The 23,299-nt window shown below is 38.0% G+C and overlaps 2 protein-coding genes across 3 annotated transcripts in view; one reads left to right on the forward strand and one right to left on the reverse strand.

The window, feature by feature from the left end:
- Positions 1-352: 352 nt before the first annotated feature.
- On the forward strand, positions 353-13,639 carry AGR2 (anterior gradient 2, protein disulphide isomerase family member). 2 transcript variants are annotated; one of them, XM_023215913.1, is made up of 8 exons: positions 353-506; positions 3,638-3,783; positions 4,058-4,121; positions 4,242-4,294; positions 5,641-5,714; positions 7,760-7,823; positions 10,450-10,533; positions 12,496-12,812. In XM_023215913.1, exons 2-8 carry the CDS (start codon positions 3,645-3,647, stop codon positions 12,543-12,545), a joined length of 528 nt encoding a protein of 175 aa, XP_023071681.1. In that variant the 5' UTR covers positions 353-506; positions 3,638-3,644; the 3' UTR covers positions 12,546-12,812. The 2 variants fall into 2 exon arrangements, with proteins under 2 accessions (XP_023071681.1, XP_023071680.1); XM_023215912.2 differs by having other exon boundaries at positions 385-524; positions 12,496-13,639.
- Positions 13,640-18,858: 5,219 nt separating this feature from the next.
- Positions 18,859-23,299, reverse strand: part of TSPAN13 (tetraspanin 13) — a 31,486-nt gene continuing 27,045 nt past the window's right edge. The window contains exon 6 of the mRNA XM_023215911.2: positions 18,859-19,978. Coding sequence (XP_023071679.1) covers positions 19,904-19,978 — 75 coding nt within the window. The 3' untranslated portion in view covers positions 18,859-19,903. The remainder of the gene's footprint in view (positions 19,979-23,299) is intronic.

Here is a 23,299-nt window from a genome sequence, read left to right on the forward strand (position 1 = left end):
ATAATTTTTTATCATAATGGAGTATGGCAGGTTATGTGACTGTGAGGATCAGAATTGTGAATCATCTCTTGTGTGTTTTCAAGTAAATAAAGGCAATCTGCCCACGGGGCAGAAAAAAAAAAAAAATCTACAAACTACAAACTCCGTCCAATCACATAAAGACAAATCAGCCTTCAGGCAAATCAAATGTCTTCATTCAAAGTCTACCTGGATTTGGCACTCTGCCCATCGTTTCAAAACCTCTTAACAATACACTTCACAAATAGTTAAAAGCATGTATACTGAAAAGCCTACTTTTACAATGTTATTTTTAAAAACAAGGAACTCTTTAACCCAGGGAAGATAATCACTTGGGAAAAAGAAGGTTCGTTTCTGAGTTAGCAACAAGTAAATGCAGCACTAGTGGGTGGGATTGAGGTGTGCCCTGGTGCATAAATAGAGACTCAGCTGTGCTGGCACACTCAGAAGCTTGGACCGCATCCTAGCCGCCGGCTCACACAAGACAGGTGGGTGAGGAGATCCAGGTAAGGCTCCTGACAGCAGCTTTAGATGGGCACTTGCTGGAGTGAATTTTGGCCTCTGATTGCTATATAAAGTTGTAGGCAATCAAGCAACAGAGAACTGAAAGTTTCCAAGGGCAATGAAGTAGAATTTGGAAGGGAAATATGGAATTTCCACCAAAGGCTTACTGGGGCCTTTCTTTGGCTAGAGCTGGCACAGTGTGACGTTCCTGAGTTAGTTCAGAGAAAGGCTTTCTCCTTTGGGAAACAAAATTTCCAAGAGTAGGTGAATCCTAGGATTTTTCAAGCCTGGGACAGGGTCCAGGGATTTTCGTCTGTCACCATCTAAAGCTTTCTTTCCCACAGGCTAAAGCAAAGCCCCGTAGGCATCTCCACTATGACACCTCAGCCCGGATTGTCCGCTTGGAATATATTATTGCAAATCAGAAAACATTTTCTTTCTCTTTTTGGTGCAAAGACATTCTTGTTGCCTCTGCAATCTTTAAATTCATGGGATAGGCTGTTAAAGGAGAGGGCTGGTTGCTTTCCTGAAGCATTTACAAACACGGACACTAAAATGTCTTGCAAGTTCATTCTTTGCTAAAGATGAGAAGACAGGGATATGGTGACGAGTAAAAAGTGCTGGCTTCACATAGTGTGTGTGTGTGTGTGTGTGTGTTCCTATGTGTGTGTGTCTGTGTGTCTCCAAATTATCAATATTTTCCATAGTTGGAATTGTGTTTTGAGGTGGTTTATGCAGGAAATTTGCAGAGCAGAATCTATTCATATTACAAAAACCCAGTGGAGTGAATCTCGGAAAGTCACCTCGAAGCAGGATGTTTGTACAGCAGGAGTTATATTAGCCTTCCTTGAGTCATCCTGCCGTAAAACACAAGCAATATATCAATAGTTCCAATCTGTAATCTTTGGAGATATTGCAAGGTCCTAATAGCTACTTGTAAAACAAGAACTGTAAATGGGCTAAGTAAATAAAAATGCTTTACCATCAATTTACTATTTTTTAGAATATACATAGATGCTGTTATAAATAAAAGACAAAATCAAATGTTTGTTGGTAGATTCAAAGAAGTTATTTGCCATTATGTTTCTGAACCAATCAGTATTCTAAAAGTATAATTATTCTCATGTAAAAGTTCTTGATTTTTTTAACATTAAAAAGAAGTCTTTATACAAAGAAGGCTGAGAATTGTTGACTTACAGTGTACACTTAGGTTGTTTTTGCAAAACTCTAGAAGACAAAAGTTACTGGCATTTCCACATCTTTATGGGTATAGAAAATGAACAAAGTATACCCCTGATTTTTGCTTACATCTTTTCTGAGTAAGACATTTTGTGCTTATGTACTATGAATTAGTTAATAATTGGTCAGTTAAATACAAAATGACATTTCGATCTGGTAACTTAGCAACACCGTTAAAAAAAAATCAGCTAATGCTTAGCAAAGGTTTCCACTCAAGATATTAGATTATGAAAAACTTCCCGCTTAACAATAGTCATTCATTGCAGAGTTTATTTGACTTCATTCAGAACCATTCACCAATACTAGAGTTAGGTGCTGTGGTTTCATATTTCCTTTTTAGCACTTTCAGTGTTTGGTTTTATCAGAATCCCAAATCTCCAGCCTTCCATGTTACAGCTCGGTGGACAACCTTACTGACTTGCTAGAGGAACTCACTTTGCTCCCTCTCCTCCTCCTCACTCATTAAACTTATCTTGTCATTTATTTTCCTGTTCATAGGCTTTAGCTTTTCCTGGGAATCAACTGTGGAATACTAGAAAGAAAAAGTAATTTAACTAAGATATCGGCTAGGTGTGGTGGCTCACTCCTGTAATCCCAGCACTTTGGGAGGCCAAGGCAGGAGGATCACTTGAAGTCAGGAATTTGAGACCAGCCTGGGCAACATGACAAAACGCCATCTCTACTAAAAAATACAAAAACATAGCCAAGTATGGGGGCACCTGCCTGTAGTCCTAGCTCCTTGGGAGGCTGAGGAGGGAGGATCACTTGAACCCAGAAGGTGGAGGTTGCAGTGAGCCAAGATTGTGCCACTGCACTCCAGCCTGGGCAACACAGTGACACCTTGTCTCCAAAAAAAGTAAATGTAAATTTCCTTAGCTACTAGAGTACATACATCTATTTTCTTAAAATATAACTATATTATTTCTATATAGATGTATATCTATATAGATAACTCTATAGCTATAGAGATCTTTATCTTTTTGTCTGTATCTATGTGGATCAAGCTATCCATACTATATACAGACAGTCCCAACTTACAGTAGTTTGACTTAATTTTTTGACTTTATGATGGTGCAAAAGCAATACACATTCAGTAGAAACTGTATTTCAAGTATCCATATAACCATTCTGGTTTTTACTTCCAATACAGTATTCATAAAAATTCCTTGAGATATTCAACACTTTACTATAAAATGGGCTTTGTGTTGGATGTCGTTTCCCAACCGCAAGCTGATGTGAGTGTTCTGAGTACATTTAAGGTAGGTTCAGCTGTGGTGATCATTAGGTTAGGTGTATTACAGTAGTTCCCCCATTATCTGTGGGGGTTATGGTCCATAACCCTCAGGGGATGCCTGAAACCACAGATTAGTACCAAACACTACATATGCTATGTTTTTTCCTATACATACCTATGATAAAGTTGAAATTATAAATTAAGCACAATAAGAGATTAACAAGAGCTAATAATAAAACAGAACAATTACAACAGTATCTTATAACAAATGTTAGGTGAATTTGCTCTCTCTCTCAAAATATCTTATTGCACTGTGCTCACCTATTTTGGATGCAGTTGACCGTGGATAGCTGAAACCTCAGAAAGTAAAACTCTGGGAAAGGAGAGACTACTCTGAATGCATTTTGACTTACAATATTTTCAGCTAACAGTGGGTTTATTGGAACATTACTCGATTGTAAGTCAAAGACCACCTGTATTCTTAGGAAAATCCCATGGAACAGAGCTGTTTACTCCAATCTCATATGTTCAGTCTCAGCAGAGCCTGTTTCTGGTATATTCCACCGTTGTGGGGCAACTTGCAGACCCTGAAGACTGCTAGTTCATTTTTGTTTACTGATTTTGGTTGGTTTTCCATACTAGAGTTGCCATGGAGAAAATTTCAGTGTCAGCATTCTTGCTCCTTGTGGCCCTCTCCTACACTCTGGCCAGAGATACCACAGTCAAACCTGGAGCTAAAAAGGACACAAAGGACTCTCGACCCAAGCTGCCCCAGACCCTCTCCAGAGGTAGGAGTCAGCTTCTTGTTGGCTTCCAACTGCTACTTAATTGGAAAAGATTTCCTCTCTCTTGGTGCTTAAACCTGGTGCTAACCTGGTGCCAGGTTATTTTGGGCTGTGTTCCCTCTAGATATATCATTGTTTATAATTATTTCTACTTTCTCCAGGGGTTTTTCTTCTTCTTTAGTATCAGGTCTATTATCCCAGTCTTTACCATTGCTTTGCAACAGCTTTGGGTCTGAATTTAGAAAAGCTTCAAATATACTGATTCATTTCATTCTAGGTTGGGGTGACCAACTCATCTGGACTCAGACATATGAAGAAGCTTTATACAAATCCAAGACAAGGTAAAGATCAGGGTTACTCAGAGGTCCCTCAAAGCTCTCAAGAGCACCACCTAGTGACATCTAGATATATGTGAAATCTTACTCAATAAAATTTGTCTAATCTCTCTTTGTCTTTTAAAGCAACAAACCCTTGATGATTATTCATCACTTGGATGAATGCCCACACAGTCAAGGTAATTTGTTCTTCTAAATATGATTTCCTTTACAGGCTTTTAGCCTTAGGGCCAGGGTTCAGATCACACATGTTTGTATCTTTAGAACCACAGTTGCATTTAAAAAAAAGAATATTTCCTATAGTAAAAATATATCTAAAAGTGACTTCAAATATCTCCACGTTTTGTGATAACCATTGGTACATATTTTGAAAAACTAGCTTTAGGATTCATCTTCAACTTCTTGATTTCTCTTACAGTCCACATTCAATACACCAGGAAATACTGGCTTTATCTTCAAAATATATCCTTAAACCAGCCCCAGATCCACAGGCATGAAGCCTGTGCCATCTCACAGGGCCCCGAGCTTAGAAGGTTCCCACACTTGGTTTAAACTCTGCTGTCATTGTCTTCAAAGCCTTAGTAATTCTTCAACAAGGGGCTCTACACTTTCATTTTGCACTAGACCCAAATCCAACCACTTCCTATGGCCTCCATGCTACTGCCCTGGTCCAAGCCAAGATCAGATCTTGTCTAGACTACCATTACAGTCACCTAACTGGCCACCCTACAGCCAAGTCCACACAGAAGCCAGAGTGAGGCTGGTAGACGTAAATCAGATCCTATCACTCACGTGCTCAAGTGGCTTCTTATCACAGAATTAAATCCGGATTCCTGACCACAAGCTATGAGGCTGACAGGATCAGACCAATGGCTATCTCTCCCCTCCTACCACTCTCCTCTTGCTTTCTTCACTCTGTCCAGCCTGGCCTTCATGCTGTTCCTCCCAAATCTGAGCTCATTCCCACCTCACAGCTATTGCTTTGCAGTTCCGCTGCCCAGTGGCCTAGCCCAAAATGGATCACTCCCTCACTTCAATGTTAGCCCCTCAGGAAGATCTGCCTGGACCGCTCACAGTTTTTAAACCCTTTGCTTTATTTTTCTTCAAAGTATGTATCTCTACCTGAAATTATCATCTACTTATTTCTTTGTTTATGGTTTATCTCCCACACAAGTATTTGAGCTCTATGAAAAAAACACATGCTTTTTTTTTTTTTTTTTTTTTTTTTTTTTTTACTGCACTATCCCTAGCGCATAACACAGTGCTTAATACATGGCAGCCATTCAATAAATATGAGCTGGAGAAAAAATAAATGGATGAATGAATGGATGAATGAGTGAATAAAAAGCAGAGGTAGTCAATGCCATAGATATTACTTCACTAATCATTTGCTAAAAGGCCAAAGTAGAATATTGTATTTAAAATGCAATTCAATAAATAAATAAAATGCAATTTAACTTAAAATAGAACAAAGCTTTTAACCAATGCTAAGATGGATGCTTAATGATTTTTCTTTATATTATAGCTTTAAAGAAAGTGTTTGCTGAAAATAAAGAAATCCAGAAATTGGCAGAGGAGTTTGTCCTCCTCAATCTGGTTGTAAGTTTCCTTTTCATCATTACTAACATTTCTCTATGGCTCATTACTTGAAATAGATGATTCATTTTTCCTATACATCTTAGTCATACCGCATTAACTGGGATTGCTTCCAAATATCCCATCTCATAGATTAGAGAGAAAAAAAGATATTTCATTTTGTTAACAATCCATTTGGCATGTCTGTTTTTATTTAGTAATTAATCATCTCAGTTTGTCTGAAAATTCTATCCTGTAGTCAGAATTTTTCTGTTGCTAGAAGGTTTTTGTCACTTGCTGTGCCCATCCCTCTATAGTCCTGGCTTCTCTACACCCATTCTTGATCCTGGTCACCTCTCAGGAAGAGACGGCTCTCTGGCTTTCCAACTCTAATCATGCTTCTCGTGCTTTAGCTTTATGCATTCCCACCTTACTTCACCATCACCACCCCTCATGGTGCTCAAGCTTTCTGTCTCGGCAAGTTCTTTTTACTGTATACAAACATTTCGTTTTCCCTCTAAAAGCAAGCCAACAAAAAATGACTCTACCTAGTCATATGTCCTTTTGAGCCCCGCTGCCCTTCCTCTTCACAGGTTGGCTTCCTGAAAGAGCACTTCACACCAGTAGTTCTTCCTTGCCTCTCTTCCATGGGTTCCTCTTCCCACTCCTTAATGTGAGTGACATGATGAATCTCTACTTGATCCTTTTCTCTTTCCATATTTTGTATTCAGTGAACAACTTCATCTACAACTGCCTTTAATCAATTCTGACACACTAATAATTCCTACATCTTACCCAAACATGAAACAACTTCCAACTTGTCTATCCAACCATATTCCAGATATCTTATTATCACCTTAAACTCAGAATGTTCCTCACTGCACATTAATCATCTTGGTTTGCGCTTTTCCAATAGCTCTTCTTTCTCTATTCCCTACTTTACTGATAGTGGTACTGTGCTAGATTGGACTCTCCTACTCACCTACAGCATTCAGTAAGCCCTGTGCTTCTAAATTCCATGTATTCCTGCTATTAGTCACTTCTCTATAAACTCAGGACCACTATTTTAGTAAGCCTCTTTCACTTTCCCTAGCTTACTGTAATACTGCTAAATGGCTCCCAGTCTACAAGATAAACCCTGTCTAATCCCACATGGCTGTCAGAGTAGTTGCTTTACAGACCAAACTGGGGTCACAGTGTCTCTTCTAACATACCTCCAGTGGTTCTTAACTATTTCTGAACAAAGGAAAACACCATGGCAGGTGTGAAAAGTCATTCCTAAGCTGGCCCCTGAAGCAGCTCTAGGCACCTTTTCTCGCCACTGTCCTCATGCATTCCCCTAACTCAGTCCTTCCCCAGCACTTGGCCATAGAAGAAAATGCTCCGCCTGTCCTCTCCATACTCTTCCTCCTGCATGAAGTGTCTTTCTTTTCCACATAACTGACTCCTGTTCATTTTTAAAGATTCCTCCTTATCCACTTCAGAAAGTCCTAGTCGGGGTGGAATCTGCATTCTGGGCTAAATGTCTTCCCCAAGGCAACCACCAAATCTGCATATCCTACACCATAACATTTCACCCACTGAGTCCTCAATATTCATTTTCCTACCTGTATCTCTCAATAGAGTGTGCATTCATTAAAGATTAGCACTGTGCCTTGCTAAATACAGTTCTAAATAAAAATTGGTAAATGGATAAATGAATACTCAAGAAAATCCTGTATTTGTCTCTGTAATTTCTCTAGAAATTACATCTGCTTTTTTCCTTAATAACCTCTTATTTCATCCAAAATGTCTTCCCCAAACACAATAACTCCTTCCAAATTCTCCCTTAATTTTTTTGCTCTGTATCACATCCATTCAGCACTTTATCTCATGTTCTGCTCTATCTTATTTATTATTTCATGCTTGCAACTTGTCTCCTCATCTACACAATAAACTCTTTGTGGAAGAGAGGTACCTTATGATATTGTAAGATGCCTGGCCAGAAATGGACGGATTCTTGTATTAACAAGTTTGAAAATGACTGAAAAGGAAAAGTAAACTAAAAGACGTTTTTCTTTTTATCTTAGTATGAAACAACTGACAAACACCTTTCTCCTGATGGCCAGTATGTCCCCAGGATTATGTTTGTTGGTAAGTGGAAGTGACAATGAGATAACTCGGAAGCTCATACTAGTGCTGCCATCTTCCTTCTCTCCTCCCCACTGTCCCTTGCCACTTTGCCATGGCCCATGTCATCACTAAGCTCTAGCAAGGAGTATGACATTCCTTTAAGTTCCACAACATATTTTCTTTAGAAAATGTGAGCTTTTACCTATTTCCACACTACACTTTCTTTTCTCACGTGCTAATTGTAACTTTTCATCTTCTGCTATGATACATCTGATAACAAAGCACCCTATTCGCAATTTAAACATATTGATACATTTCCTGAATACAAGAGGCCTGCAAATATTTATTTTTTAACCCAGCAAACTTTCACTTTGTGTATTAGATTTTTCTATCCGACATTTTTTATTATTATTTTTAAGAAAGTTAGGAATAAGGCTGGGTGGCTCGCGCCTGTAATCCTAGCACTTTGGGAGGCTGAAGCCGGCACATCACTTGAGGTCAGGAGTTTGAAACCAGCCTGGCCAACATGGTGAAACCCCATCTCTACTAAAAATACAAAAAAATTAGCCAGGCGTGGTTGCAGGAGCCTGTAATTCCAGCTACCTGGGAGGCTGAGGCACGAGAATTGCTTGAACCCGGGTGGTGGAGGTTGCAGTGAGCCGAGATAGCACCACTGCAATCCAGCCTGCGTGACAGAGGGAGACTCCATCTCAAAAAAAAAAAAAGGAATATGAAGTGGGAAAAAGAAATGAAAGGAGCCACATGCTCCTTCCTGCCACTGGTACTTTTTTCATGTGCTTTTTCCACTTCCTTCTCTGTCCCCCAATTTCACATCATTAACTCCCCAGTCATCATCATTCATTGACCCGGTCAAATCCCTACTACATGCTCTTGTGGCACCATGTCTCTCTTTTTAGTCATACTTTCCTCAGGTATAATTTTGCATTTTGGGGGTGGTTATGTAATAAATCCCACCATGGACTATAAGCCCCTATGGCAGGGACTGTACCTATTTCTGCTCACCATGCTATTCCCAACATGACCCTGCAGTAGGCTCTCCATCAATATGTGCTGAATTATTCGATGATTGTACTGAGTTTGGCTTTGTTCAAAGTCATACTGATTTAAGGACAATCCATAATGAAATCTATCACTTACAAGAACGCAAGCTAATCATATGATTCACCTGTGTAGTTCATTAAAGTTTACACTGAATGTATAAAGCAGGGCAAAGAAAAACGAGAGACAGAAAAAAGGAAGGCTGAACTAAAGCATTAATTTTATAGGTTTAGTTTTGTTAGAATTTAGAACATTTGGCATCCTAACAGTGAAAGGGAATTTATAGATTGTCCGGTCATACCTTGTACAGGAATTCTTTTTACAGCATCCCTGTGGAAGGGCATCTTAACCCACATTCAATTCCTTCAGTCCTAAGAACCAGCTCCAAGGCAGCTTGCTCTTCTAGCTCCGCAGCAGCCACGCTGACTACGTGTTTGAATCAGCTGGAGGATTTTAACGATCAAGTTGTCCAGGCCACACCTCAAACCAATGAAGTCAGAATCTCTGGGGGTGGGACGCAGGCATCCGTAGTGCTTACAGTGCTCCAGATGATTCCAATGTGCAGCCAGGGTTGTGAGCTGCTAGTTGGGTATTTAAAAGGCCCTTCTTAGGTTAATTTCTTACAAAGATTGGACCGTGTCTTTGTATCCTCTGCACCAAACAGAAGTATGGTCGGTCTCAAATCTGGTGAATAAATGTGCATCTGTTTCTTGTAATTTATGTGTCTGGCCTTAGTCCAACATTCTGAAATGACAGATTGCCCACTCCAGTACCAGCGACAGACTTTGCAAACATGCAGATGGTTCTCACATGTCCTCCTTGTCTCGTTTTCAGGGCACGTGTCCTAGGTTCTTTCGATTACGTCTCTCAAGGCAAGGTTTCCAGATCTCTCTGTATCCTCACGCTGCCCTTTCGGATGCATCTTAATTTTAAAATATCCCTTTTTCTCATTAATTAGATCACTTCAAGTTAAATATAAAACATGGCAAGATGGATTTAAATTTAGAGGGATATATGTACACATAAGAGAAGACCAATCTCTACTTTTAAAAATGCAGTTAATTAACAATAAAGTAAAACATAGTGAAGGTACTATATGTTTATTTGAACTTTGCTGTTAAGGACTTGTATTCCTCTATTAATTAAAAAAAAAAAAACTGTTTTGAAAACTAGCATTGGATGTGGGTTTCCAATGATCTAGAAACATGTAAACTACAACATAATCATTTCAAGAATTTAAAATAATTTTGCAGTACAGAATGTTAATGTTTTCACCAAAAAACTAAACACCATGTCACCCCTAAATATATATTATTCTGTTTTCAGGTTGCCACAGATAGAACAGAAGGGTTCATAACATTTTCCACAAATAGCACTGCACAGCTGTTGATGTTTCCAGCCCTGCATTTGCTACTAACGGCCAGGGGCTGGGTAGTAGAGTGGATGGATCAGAGCTCCTGTGAGTGCAGACACACTTCATTCCTTCACGGGACATGAATACGTGAACTGCAGCTCCCCGTGGCATTAAATAGAGGTTTTTTTTGAAAACAAACCATTCCATTCCCTTTTGCTTCGTTTATCTTTGCAGACCCATCTCTGACAGTTAGAGCCGATATCACTGGAAGATATTCAAATCGTCTCTATGCTTACGAACCTGCAGATACAGCTCTGTGTAAGTGTTACCTTCAATCTGGATGTTGCCCAAGAGTTGAACACTTCGATTGCTGTAGTGATGGGACTAGAGGCTGCATGGTGAGGTGAGAGAAAGCTAGGCTTAGGGATGCCTCAGACTCAGTTTGACCCTAACTAGCCTTGCATCCTCAGGCAAATCACACTCTCTTTCCATCTCAGGTTTGTTTTTAATCTCAATTGAAGAGGAATTATTTAGATTAGGTATCTTTCTCTCTAGGAGAATTCTATGACCACATTACCTGATTTTCAGGTTTTCTGTTAGGTACACTAGCACACACTCCTTCTATCACAGAACTGAGTGTAATAATTGTAATAATCTGCATGTCTTAACGTTTTAAATAACAAAAGTGAAAGAATGTGCAGTCAGCTTAAAATTAAATTCAGGTTCAATGTAAAGATCAGCAGGAAAAATGATCCAAATGACTGCCAAGAAACTCACCTTCCCTGTGGTTGCCATGAATGGAAGAGAGAGAGAGGGAGAGACTGACTTAAGGCAGATGAGGTACCTCAATGCAAGGCTGTAGCTAGCTGTGACATCTGATTAGTCCTCTGGGAAGAAAAGTGGGTTTTATCCTAGGAACCAACTCTGATCAATTAGTAGTGGCTGCCTAGAACTGCACTGTCCAATATGTTAACCATTCACCACATGCTGCTATTTAAGTTCAAGTTAGAAATTCGTTTCTCCACACTAGCCACATTCCAAGTGCTCAATGCCCAGACACTGAACATTTCCATCATCACAGAAATTTCTATTAGCCAGTGCTGACTTAGAACGTCATTTTGTGAAGAGAAATGAGGCCATGTCTAGGAAGCAGGAGAGATCATCGTGGTCCATTAGCAACGTTTCCAGTGTGTGCTGGACCAGGGGAAGCACATTCCAAGTAGTGTCAGCCATTCTTGAGATAATACCGTACATTTTAATAAGACTAAGCTCTTTAAAGGCAGGTGTCCTACACAGGTAATATCACAATGCCTTGTAGAACAGGCACTTAATAAATATTTGTAGGAAGAGTGAATAAGCAGCTGTTCAGTGCCTGTCGCGTGGACATCTTATTTTTAGTAGATCACATACCTCATTTTGATGAATTGCTGTTGAAGAAACAGTGACCCAGAGTTAGGGCTCTGGAACAGTAGCTCCATTATTTGTTAGCTGTGTGACCTTGAGCAAGCTACTCAGCCTCTCTCTGCCTGTTTCATTATGTATATGTAAAGTTCTAATCATGTTTGTATGAGGATTAAATAATTCATGTGCATAAAGCACTTGATTTGCTATTATTTATATTTCCCCTACTTCTAAAACAACTTACAGTAGATGCACACACCTACTAATAGACAATGCTTTTAAATGTGATTTAAATTTACTTCTAAATGAGCCAAAATTATTTTCTGCTGATAGAGCTTATTAAAGGAATATTTTGGAAGTGAGGATTGGAGATGAAGGATCTGGGAAGGAATTAATACAGTAGAAAACTAGATTGTCACAAAAGCCATTTCATATAATGTTTTTAAATTACAGTAAGATTACCAATTATTCACCTCATGATTAAAAAGCATCCTATCAGGCTGGGCACAGTGGCTCACGCCTGTAATCCCAGCACTTTGGGAGGTCAAGGTGTGTGGATCACTTGAGCTCAGGAGTTCGAGACCAGCCTGGCCAAAACCCCGTCTGTCCAAAAAATACAAAAATTAGCTGGGCATGGTGAAGCACACCTGTAATCCCAGCTACTCAGGAGGCTAAGGCTAAAGAATCACTTGAACCCAGGAGGCAGAGGTTGCACTGAGAGGAGATTGCTCCACTGCACGCCAGCCTGAGCAGGAGTGAGACCTTGTCTCACAAAAAAAGCACCCCATTAAATAATGAATTAAGCATCCAAGTTTGGGGTTATTATATCGATATAATGTATAACGGTGTCTTGACTCTCCTGCTTTTATCCCCCATTAGTGCTTGACAACATGAAGAAAGCTCTCAAGTTGCTGAAGACCGAATTGTAAAGAAAAAAGTCTGCAAGCCCTTCTGTCTATGTCAGGCCTTGAGACTTGAAATCAGAAGAAGTGTGAGAAGACTGGCAAGTGTGGAAGCATAGTGAACACACTGATTAGGTTATGGTTTAATGTTACAACAACTATTTTTTAAGAAAAACAAGTTTTAGAAATCTGGTTTCAAGTGTACATGTGTGAAAGCAATATTGTATACTACTATAGTGAGCCATGATTTTCTTAAAAAAATAAATCCTTTTGGGGGTGTTCTGTTTTTTCCAACTTGGTCTTTCACAGTGGTTCGTTTACCAAATAGGATTAAACACACACAAAATGCTCAAGGAAGGGACAAGACAAAACCAAAACTACTTCAAATGATGAAGACCAAAGACCAAGTTATTTCACCACACCACAGGTTCTCAGTAGATGACTATAAGTAGACCTGAGCTTAATCAACAGAAGTATCAAGCCATGTGCTTTAGCATAAAAGAATATTTAGAAAAACATCCCAAGAAAATCATGTCACTACCTGGAGTCAACTCTGGCCAGGACTCTAATGTACACATTTTCATTTAGTAATTAAATTTTAGTCAGATTTTGCCCCACTTAATGCTCTCAGGGAAAGCCTCTCTCAGGGTAGCTTTCTCCTTCAGAAGTCTAATTTAGTAGAAAGGTCATCCAAAGAACATCTGTACCCCTGAACACACCCTAAAGAAATGCTGGGAATTGGCCTTGTAATCGATTTGCGTGTCAAGGTCCTAAAGTACCGGAGTGAAATACATTCAGCCAACATGTGACTAACTGGACGAAGAGCAAAGGGTGGTGACGTGTTGATGAGGCAGATGGAGATCAGAGGTCACTAGGGTTTAGGAAACGTGAAAGGCGGTGGCATCGGGGTAGGGGAGCATTCTGCCTAACAGAAATTAGAATTGTGTGTTAACTTCTTCACTATATACTTAATCTCACATTCATTAATATATGGAATTCCTCTACTGCCCAGCCCCCACTGATTTCTTTGGCCCCTGGACTATGGGGCTCTGTATAACGCTTCGCAGTATCTGTCACTTGTCTTGATTAACTTTTTTTGGATAGATCCTTTTTTGAACAGATCTTTTGGCATTATTAATTTTTCCAGGGATATATTTTCAATCTTTTCTCTCTCTCATAGTGACTACTATCATTAGTAGGTGCTGAGCATATACTGCTGATTTAATGACATACAAATCTTCAGCAAAAATATCACAGGTTTATCAGCTCCCTTCTCACAAGTAGATAACTTACACGTACTGAAAAAGGTAACACATTCCATTTACAAAGCTCTCTGAGGGATAACAAGAGGAAAAAGAGGTTTCCCTTCCATAAACAAATATTTTAAATGACAACTTCTAAGTGATTCAAGTTTCTCCTATAGTATAGCAAAATATTTTTTTCATTGGGCTGACGTGAAGTAAGATTAATTTAAAATGTATTGAATGGCAAAACATCTTAACACATACAAATACTTTTAAAATATAAATAAATATTTAGGAAATCAAATGTTACAGCTGTAAGGAAAATAAGTCCCCCTTTTAAAAGCACTGGAGAAACACAAAGCATGAGTCATTAATTGACTTTGTCCCATCAGTCTCCTCTACTACGGAGAATTTATTCTAAGGAAATCATTCAACAGAAACAGTTCTGTCAAGAGGCCAATGGTAACATTATTTAAATACACCAAAGAAAAGCAACCTCCGGAAAACATAATGGCTACATGGTATATTAAGATGAAATGCATTATGTTGTCATCTACAAAAATAATAAACATAACGGTGAAACAGAAAAGGCCTAAGTAAAAAAGAATTTAAGACCTTCTATGCTATAATTGCAACTACAGGAAATGTGTACACACACAGTTAAAAACAGAATTGAGGTCAGTCGTGGTGGCTCACACATGTAATCCCAGCACTTTGGGAGGCTGAGGCAGGCATATCACTTGAGCCCAGAAGTGTGAAACCAGCCTGGCCAACATGGAGAAACCCCGACTCTACTTGAAATACAAAAAAATTAGCCGAGCACGGTGGCCAATGCCTGTAATCCCAGCTACTTGGGAGGCTGAGGCATGAGAAACCAAGAGAGGCAGAAGTCGCAGTAAGCTGAGATCATACCACTGCAGTCCACCCTGGGTGACAAAGAGAGACTCTGTCTCCAAAAAAACAAAACTTAAAACATAGAAGATACGAACATGGAAATGGTTGTTCTAAACTCATTGAAATATTAGCAATGCCTGTTCTTTCTACCAAATCCCTCTTATGTCATCTCACAATCTTTCATTTGCGTTTAAATAAATTTCAAGTGAAAGTATATCTTGACTATTTCTCTGACTACAGAGAAGTAGAAGAGTACTAGAAGACTGAAGAGTGCTATTTCAAACAGCCAAATAAAAATGTTAATAACATAGTGGGAATATAAAATGGTGCAGCCATTTTTGTTTTGTGGAAAACAATATGGTGGTCCCTCAAACAATTAAACATAGAACTACCATCCAACCCAGTAATTCCACTCTTGGGTATATGCTTATGAACTAAAAGCAGGGAACGGATATTTATACACCCACGCTCATAGCATTATTCACAATAGCTAAAAAGTGGAAGCAACTCAAGTGTCCACCAATGGATGAATGGATAAACAAAATGTGACATATACATACAATGAAATATTATCTAATCTTAAAGAAGAAAATTCATGGCTGGGCGCGGTGGTTCATGCCTGTAATCCCAGCATTTTGGGAGGCGGAGGTGGGAGAACTGATTGAGTCCAGGAGTTCAAGGCCAGCCTGTAACAACGTGTATGAACCTTAAGGACATTATGTTCAGTAAATAAGCCAGTTACAAAAGGACAGCTACTATACAATTTCACCTATATGGGGTACTCAGAATAGTTTTCATATAGAAAGTGGAGTGGAGGTCGCCAGGGGAAGAGGGGAATGAGGAGTTATTGCTTAATGGTTACAGAAGATAAAAAGTTATGGAAATGCGTGGTGGCGATGGTTGCATAACAATATGAACATACTGCCACTGAACTACAAGCTTACAAATGGTTAAAATGATAGCTTTTATGCTATATGTATTTATCACAATAACAAAAATTTCAGTTTTATCTGAGATCCAACAGCTTAGGGAGAAAAAAACAGGAATTAAATGTTAAAAAAAAATGTAGCTAACATAAATCATCTGTAAAAGTCATTTACACAGACGGTCAACATGCCTAATTAAACCATTTTTGCTGATTTCAGAGCAACAATCTTCTTCAAATGATCTTCTGTGACTGTCTAACTCTGTTTTCTTCCTTTCTTTAATTCAGTAATCCTAAGTAGTCTACTGAGAACCCTCTAGCAATCACTGATAAGAATACCAGTCAGGAGAAAATCATTAAAAGCTCTAAGGCAAGAATAGAACTTCCTTCAGTTCAAGGACCTTGACTTCAAAGTCCAATTCAAGTCAGCTTAACCTATTAAAAGGCTACTATCTGTCAAGTTAGGACTCCATGACCTATGAAAAGCAAGACCCTAAAAGTAAGCAAAGTGGTTTCTCCCTCCAAGGGATGTCAAAGTCCATTCTTTGACATATATTTTAACTCACAGGCCTCAAATCCTCATTTGAGAATGAATTCCAAAAGCTGGTTTTCCTAAGGAGAGGGATGAGAAGTGGCCTGGCACATGGCAGAGGAGTTTGATTTTCCCCTTGCTCATATTTTCAGGAAATATTCCAATGACTACAATCGCTCAGTTATGACATTTTTAAGAAAAACATCAATGTGACAAGCCCCGTTCCCTTGTCTCCCTCTCCTCTTCTTGTGGAGTGGAGGTATTGGGGAAAGGGTGGGTTGCTCCCTTAAACTTATTTAAAACACATTCACTAACACATATTATAATTTCATTTGGCATAGAAAGCCTGGTCTAAAAATTATCTGTTAGCCCCAAACGTACCAAATATAGAGCAAAACTTTATATCAATCCCCCCACTTATCCAGGTCCCCGGAAAAGCTGGGTTTTAACTTTATTGCCATCTCTAATAAAAAACAATTCACATGTGAATGATCATGTGTGTACAATCACAATGACTGAAAGTGTTTTTCTCCTATGAAATACTATGGAAAAATTTAGTTTTAACTTTTTTAGTACCAGCTAAAAATTGAAACAGCTTCACGTATTTAGTGTATTTGCAAAATAATGAATAAACTTTAACAGAGTTAAACAAATATTTAGAAAAACTGTAGGAGGAGGTTTTGGCTCAAGGAAACTAAGAACTAAAAGCCACACTTCTGGTTTCCTTTCCTTCTCTGAAAGGTTCCATTCAGCAGCATGTAACTTAGGCTGAACATGCAAAACTGGTTTTCACACCAAACACATTGTTGCTTAGATAACAGACTATCTGAGATGAATTTAAGCTACAACGAGCTCAGATTTTAGAAATTATAGCTGAACTCTTTTTTCCTTTGCATCAGTATTATATTCTCTATATAAAATTTAACCCTTAACATCAAGGCTGACTCGGCAAAGGTTCCAAAAAATATTCCTCTAAATGGAATGTGCAAATAGAGAATAAGAGATTTTTTTTTTTTTTTTTTTTTAAAGTAGTACAGTTCCTTTTTAAAGAAATGCTAGGTTTGGGAAAAAAGGACATCAAGGGTCTTGGTTTGCCTTACAGCCCTTTGTTGTAATTCAAGGACAGACCCTGATCTGAAACTCATCCTCCTCTGACACTACGTGTTTGTGGCAGCATTTTCTGTGCACGTGGGCAGTGGCCCTCTCTAATCCTGGGATCAGGATGACCTTTGCAGGATCATAGCAGGGCCATCTGGAATTCAGGACGGACTTATTCAGAGGTTATTTCCACTAAATATGCACCCAGACACAAAGATCACAGGAAGCATCACAGAAGGTGTTAGGTAATCTATCACCTTCAGATCTGCCTGAGAAAACAGAAAGCCCAGACTCATTTGATAGGGACAACCTTGGTGCTTGAAAATGTGTATTTCTTGAGTGGCTGTCAATACCCACTCTTATAATCCTATAGTTTAGTAGTCCTAAATATTCATACTTCCCAGACCCTGACTTTCTTTTTCATTAACTTATTTTACTAAAATCTTAACATCTTAGATATCTTTACATTTTGTTTTATTTAATATTTAGATACACATGTTTTGCTTAGCCATAATGATTTAAAATCCTAATTTAATGAACTCAATTTCATGAAGTCTTGAGCATGATTAAATGCATTTTGTCAGCACCAGGCTACTTTCAAAAATGTGTTTAGACTTCTCACCCTGACAGCTGTTCTCTTTGCACCTTGCTTTTTAAGTAACACACTTGAGGCGGGTTGACATCAGTCAATCTATATTTGAACAGAAGAGAGACCTTCCTTTGTTAGAATTTCCAGGATGCATCATTTAACTTCAGATGATGCATAAAGCATACTGGGTTGACCCAAATAAGGGCACTGCAATTAGAGCACAAACCAAGGTAAGGGCTGATTCTCTATGGAATAGCGCTTTCCACATATAATCATTTGTACCAAGGAAAGTATCACATTAGGAGATTCCAGAGCATTATAAGAATTTCAAAATGTAACAAAACAAACATGGAAAATGCCAAATGCCTCAAAAGAAAACAGAATTTTAAAATCTCCCACCTAGATGGCAGGTTGATAGGTGCAGCAAACTCCCATGGCACATGTATACCTGTGTAACAAACCTGTACATTCTGCATATGTATCCCAGAACTTAAAGTATAACAACACAAAATAATAATAAAATCTCCCTTCATGCGTCACTTATAATCTCATCTTATGGTATAAGTGGGGACACTGTCAGGGCTACCCCAGAGCTCATATGACATCATGAAAACGGCACAATTCTGTTTCCTTGGAAGATTAGCTAGTGTTGCAAAGTCATAGAAGTGACAAACCTACAAAATGCTCTAAAATTCTATAGATCAACCATTTACCCTCTCTCAGTCTAAAAACCCAGTAAGACAATAAAATACCACATGCTAACTAGAATGTAAAACAAGAAATTAGTAATTTTTAGTAATGGGAAAGAACTTACATATTTTTCCCAAATAAATATTAATGGTTTCTCTTTTTAGAAAAACTCTTTCTCACTATGGAGATAACATTAGCCACTGAAACATTTCAAGAAAGGATTTGAGGATGACTACCAATAGACATTAATGCTGGAAATGTATTTCCACAGCTTGATTATACACTAAAATAGCAGTACCCAGCTCTAAGTCCAATAGAGAGAACCTAAAGGACAAAGAAAAGAATTCCACCTCACTTAGTTCATCGATCAATTCTTCCATTACTTTCTTTTAATTTAAACATGCATACACAAAGAAAGGTTTCTGTCCTTTAATTTTTTAACAGAATATCCAGAGCCACACAATATGATTTCAATTTCAAATTATGGGAGATCACATTCAAATATGCTTAGGTTTGACAAGTTGCTGTTACAATGCCGAGAAATTTCATGAAAAAGGTATTTAACAATTTTTAAGATAATCAAGTATCTTTTTGCTACGTGGGCCAATGCATTAATAGTATCTTGTTTAAAAATGCAGTCTTTTAGACTTCAAATTATTATAAAACAATATCAAGATTATATAGATATACTTCCTGATTACTCAAAACTCGTTCCATCCTGACGGAGGCTGAAGGTAAATGTTATACATTAGAACATTTCATGAAACCACTTCTCCTTTGCACTTACCTATAAAAGTCAAAAACTAAACCACAATTTCCTAAGACATAACTATTTCTAGAATACATTGGTGTCATCATAAAAGACTACTACAAGTAAATTATCGTTTTTATACTAACACATTTTACCACCACACATCTTTCCTAAAAAGACAAAAAAAAAAAAAAAATGGGAATTTGGATTTCCCTTAACATAATAAAATCTCATACTTTCTGATTTTAATAAACTTCAACTCTTTTTCCAGCAGGAACTATCTACACAGCACAGTGTTCCATATAATTATACCAGTGAGATGAACATTTAGATTTACCACATGACCAACACAGTGGTGCCATACAAAGGTTTTCTGCAGGTAAAAATGCTAAGAAAGGCCACAGTGGACAGCGCCCGACACTGAATACAGTAAATTCCAGGTGCCACTGAGCTTCAGAGACCACAAGTTTCAAATATTTTTCAGCAACGGAAAAAGAAAACAACATTTAGAGAAACACAGAGTAAAAATATATAATTCCACTATCAATAATGTAATTTTCCAGATGGTGTTTCCTTCCTTAAACTGGCAAATCACGCTTAACAGAAAATTACAGAAAGTGAACAAGATCATAATACGAAAGAAAATCTTCCTTGCTTTCTCATCAAAGGAATGCACTAGGATTCGCACGGGGATCTTTCTGGTTCCTGTATCTATAGGTCAGCCAAACACCCAGGATCTGGAATGGGGAAAAAAAAAAAAAATGAAGAAAAAGAAAGCAGCATTTATGTATATTTATTCAGTTTATCGATAAAATAACTCTGGAACATGTGAATTGCTTTGCATCTTTTGTTCAACAGGGAGGCATTTTTTTTTCTTTTTGAAATGAAGTAAACCACATGAGGCACTCTAAGAAAAAATTAAAATGAACACTGTGGTAAACTGAATGACTGGCCCCAAAGATGTCCATGTCCTAGCCCCTATAACCTGCAAATATGGTACCTTACAGATTAACAGGGACTTCATGGGTGTGGTTAAGCGGCTCAAGACAAAGAGATTATTACCCAGGTGGGCTCAATGACATAATCACAGAGGGCCTTATATGAGGGAGGCCGGAAGGACAGAGGCAGAAACATGGAGAGAAGGCACCGTGATAGCAGAAGTAAAGGGAAACAGAGAAGCTGCAACTCGGCTGGCTTTGAAGATGTAAAAGATGGGCTGGTGATCCGGGCCTCCAGAAGGTGCCTTTATTTTAAACTTTTGATCTCCAGAACTGTAAGACAATACATTTGTGTTGTTTTAGGCAACTAAGTGCAAGGTAACTTGTTACAGCAGAAATATGGAAAACTAAAGTCTCAGTAGTCTAAATAGCTAAAATAGCATATATTTGGATAATTCAGGAAATCAACTAGATTCAGTAAAATGTAAGCAACAGCAAAAATCTTAAAATGAATAAATTTTCCAACACAGAAATTTAAAATGTTATAATTCCTACCTCAGAGGTAGGAAGCGATTCAACTGTTACTGTGCCATTTCCCACACCAAGTTCACTAAATTGTTAGCCAGTACAGTTTTTTAAATTAAGAAACGTTTGCTGTTTCTATTTCAAAGTTGGTTTACTTTAAATAAATGAAAATTCTAACTTTTTAGACTAAAAAAGATACAAAATTTTAATAGAATAAAATGAATTTTAAACTGTATCTTCCACTTTACATGTGTGCCAACTTTTAACCTAAATTTTGTTTATGTGACTTTGTAGCCACCATTAGCCCTTTTAAACTACTTCTAGAGAATTAGCTAACTCCCAGATTCTCTCCATTGACCACAATATGAATCCACAAATTACTGTAAGGTTCACAACTGGCAGTGTTTATAGCTACAACATGTATGGGCTGGTGGACTGAGGTCTGCAGGTTGAATCAAGGAAAGGTAAGCCTGATTTGAAGATGTGGAAAGTCATCTCTTTTGGAATCCATCTAACGGGGGAAAAGAAATTGATTTAACAAACATAATAAAGAGTTCTTTATGAAAGGTACCATTCTACAAACTACAAATTCATATAATCCTCCCAACAGCTTTCATAAAATAGATACAATATTGTCATTTTATCAGTGAGGAAACTGAGGCAACAAGAGGTTAAACAGAATAATCACACAGGTCCTCAGTGGTTGAGCCCATGTTCAAACCTGGAGTCCATAAACTACCCCACTTTTGTGGTTTTATTCAGCAATCTGACATGTCACTGGCTGTTCTCAACCACACCAGATTTACAACACGGAAAGACTTACATATCTGTTGTTAAACAACTACTTCTTTGAGACCCCCCGCCCCCATGTCAACCTGCCCAACCATCATTTGCCAAAGCTCCCCACCTTGGAAATTTTTGGCACAGGGAGTTTCTGGTCAGAATTTTTGAGGATGTTAATATTTTGACTATCACCCCTGGATATACGCTGAGAGTGTAAATCACAGTCCTTAGGGGAAGCAAAGCAGTCAAACATACTAAATACTCATAATCTAGAGCCACATTTTACCAGAATTGTATTCCTTCAACTCGGCTGTAAGTGACAAAAGAGGAAAATCTCTCTCCTTCCTTGCCCCATTGTTCAGAGAGGGATGGTAGGGGGGGCCACATCCAAAATGCAAGAAGATCAAAACTGGATAATTATTGAACTTCAAGCTTACAAAAGCGCTCATAATTAAGGGGGCACTTTTCAAAGGTAACTTTGATTAAACATCATCATCAACTATGTGGTCTCTAGAACCTACGCCCAGTGTGCAGTAGGTCACCAAAATATATTGCTCATAACATGAAAACGTATATGTAGAAAAATAAAGTATATGTAGAACAGGCAATAAGTTGGTACTCATTTTATTAAATATAGAACAGGCAGAAGGAAATATGCCAAAATATAAATGATTATTTCTGAGTAGGTAATTTTAGTAGCTACATCTAATTTTTCGTCTTCATAATTTTTTGTATTTTCTCAAGTTACTACAAAGAACATATATTAATCATCATACCTTTTTTCAGATTTGAAATCAATGTTTCTCTCATGGTTTGGTTTGTTTAAAGGTATAATAAATAGTTCAAATCAAATCTTTCTATTTCACCTACGAGAAGTCATCAGCTAAGTAACTGCATCCCTTCAAATTCTGAGAATCTTTGATTCTGTGAAATACTGAGCAAAATATAAACTTAAAAAGCGAGAGAGCCTACCATTATCACTAACCAAAAAATATCAGGTTGCAGAAGTTATAAAAATCTCTAGCCAGGTTTCCAAAGGAGATAGTATGTAAGATATAAAGCAGGATTACATGAAAGAACACTTTAGAAATCTAAGACTCATGAGTTCTATTTTTAAAGAACTCCTATTTTAAAAAATAGCATAACTGAAGGCAGTGTGATCTGATGACAAGAAAACTGGGCTGCTCAAAAGAACTAAATTCTCAAAATAAATTCCAGATATAAAAAAGAAGCCACGTGCCAAAATTCTGATAACTGCTGACTCTAGCTGGTGTGTGGAGAGACATTACTCACTCCAGTTTTTCTCTATCTGTGTTTTTTAGTTTTCATGACAAAAATCTATGGTTTTTAAACAAAAAAAAAGGGAAAGGCACAGAATTCTTTTCAAGCTGTATATCATTTTTCTAGAATTAATGTCACAACCAACTCACAAATCAGATAGCTCTTTTCTGAGAAAAAGTGAAATGAAAAAATAGTCAGACTAAAAATGGAAGTCAGAGGGAACTTTAAAAAAATGAATACTGGGCCAGGCGCAAGGTTGAGGTCGGCAGATCATTTGAGGCCAGGGGTTCCAGACCAGCCTGGTAAATCCCTGTCTCTACTAAAAATACAAAAATTAGCTGGGTGTAGTGGTGCATGCCTGTAACCCCAGCTACTCAGGAGGCTGAGGTGGGAGAATCACTTGAACCCAAGAGGTGGAGCTTCCAGTAAGCCGAGATCGTACCACTACACTCCAGCCTAAGCGACAGAGCAAGACTCTGTCTCAAAACAAATAAATAAAATAAATAAATAAAAATTAAAAATGAATACTAA

This window comes from Piliocolobus tephrosceles, chromosome 8 (assembly GCF_002776525.5).
Source record: "Piliocolobus tephrosceles isolate RC106 chromosome 8, ASM277652v3, whole genome shotgun sequence".
NCBI lineage: Eukaryota > Metazoa > Chordata > Mammalia > Primates > Cercopithecidae > Piliocolobus > Piliocolobus tephrosceles.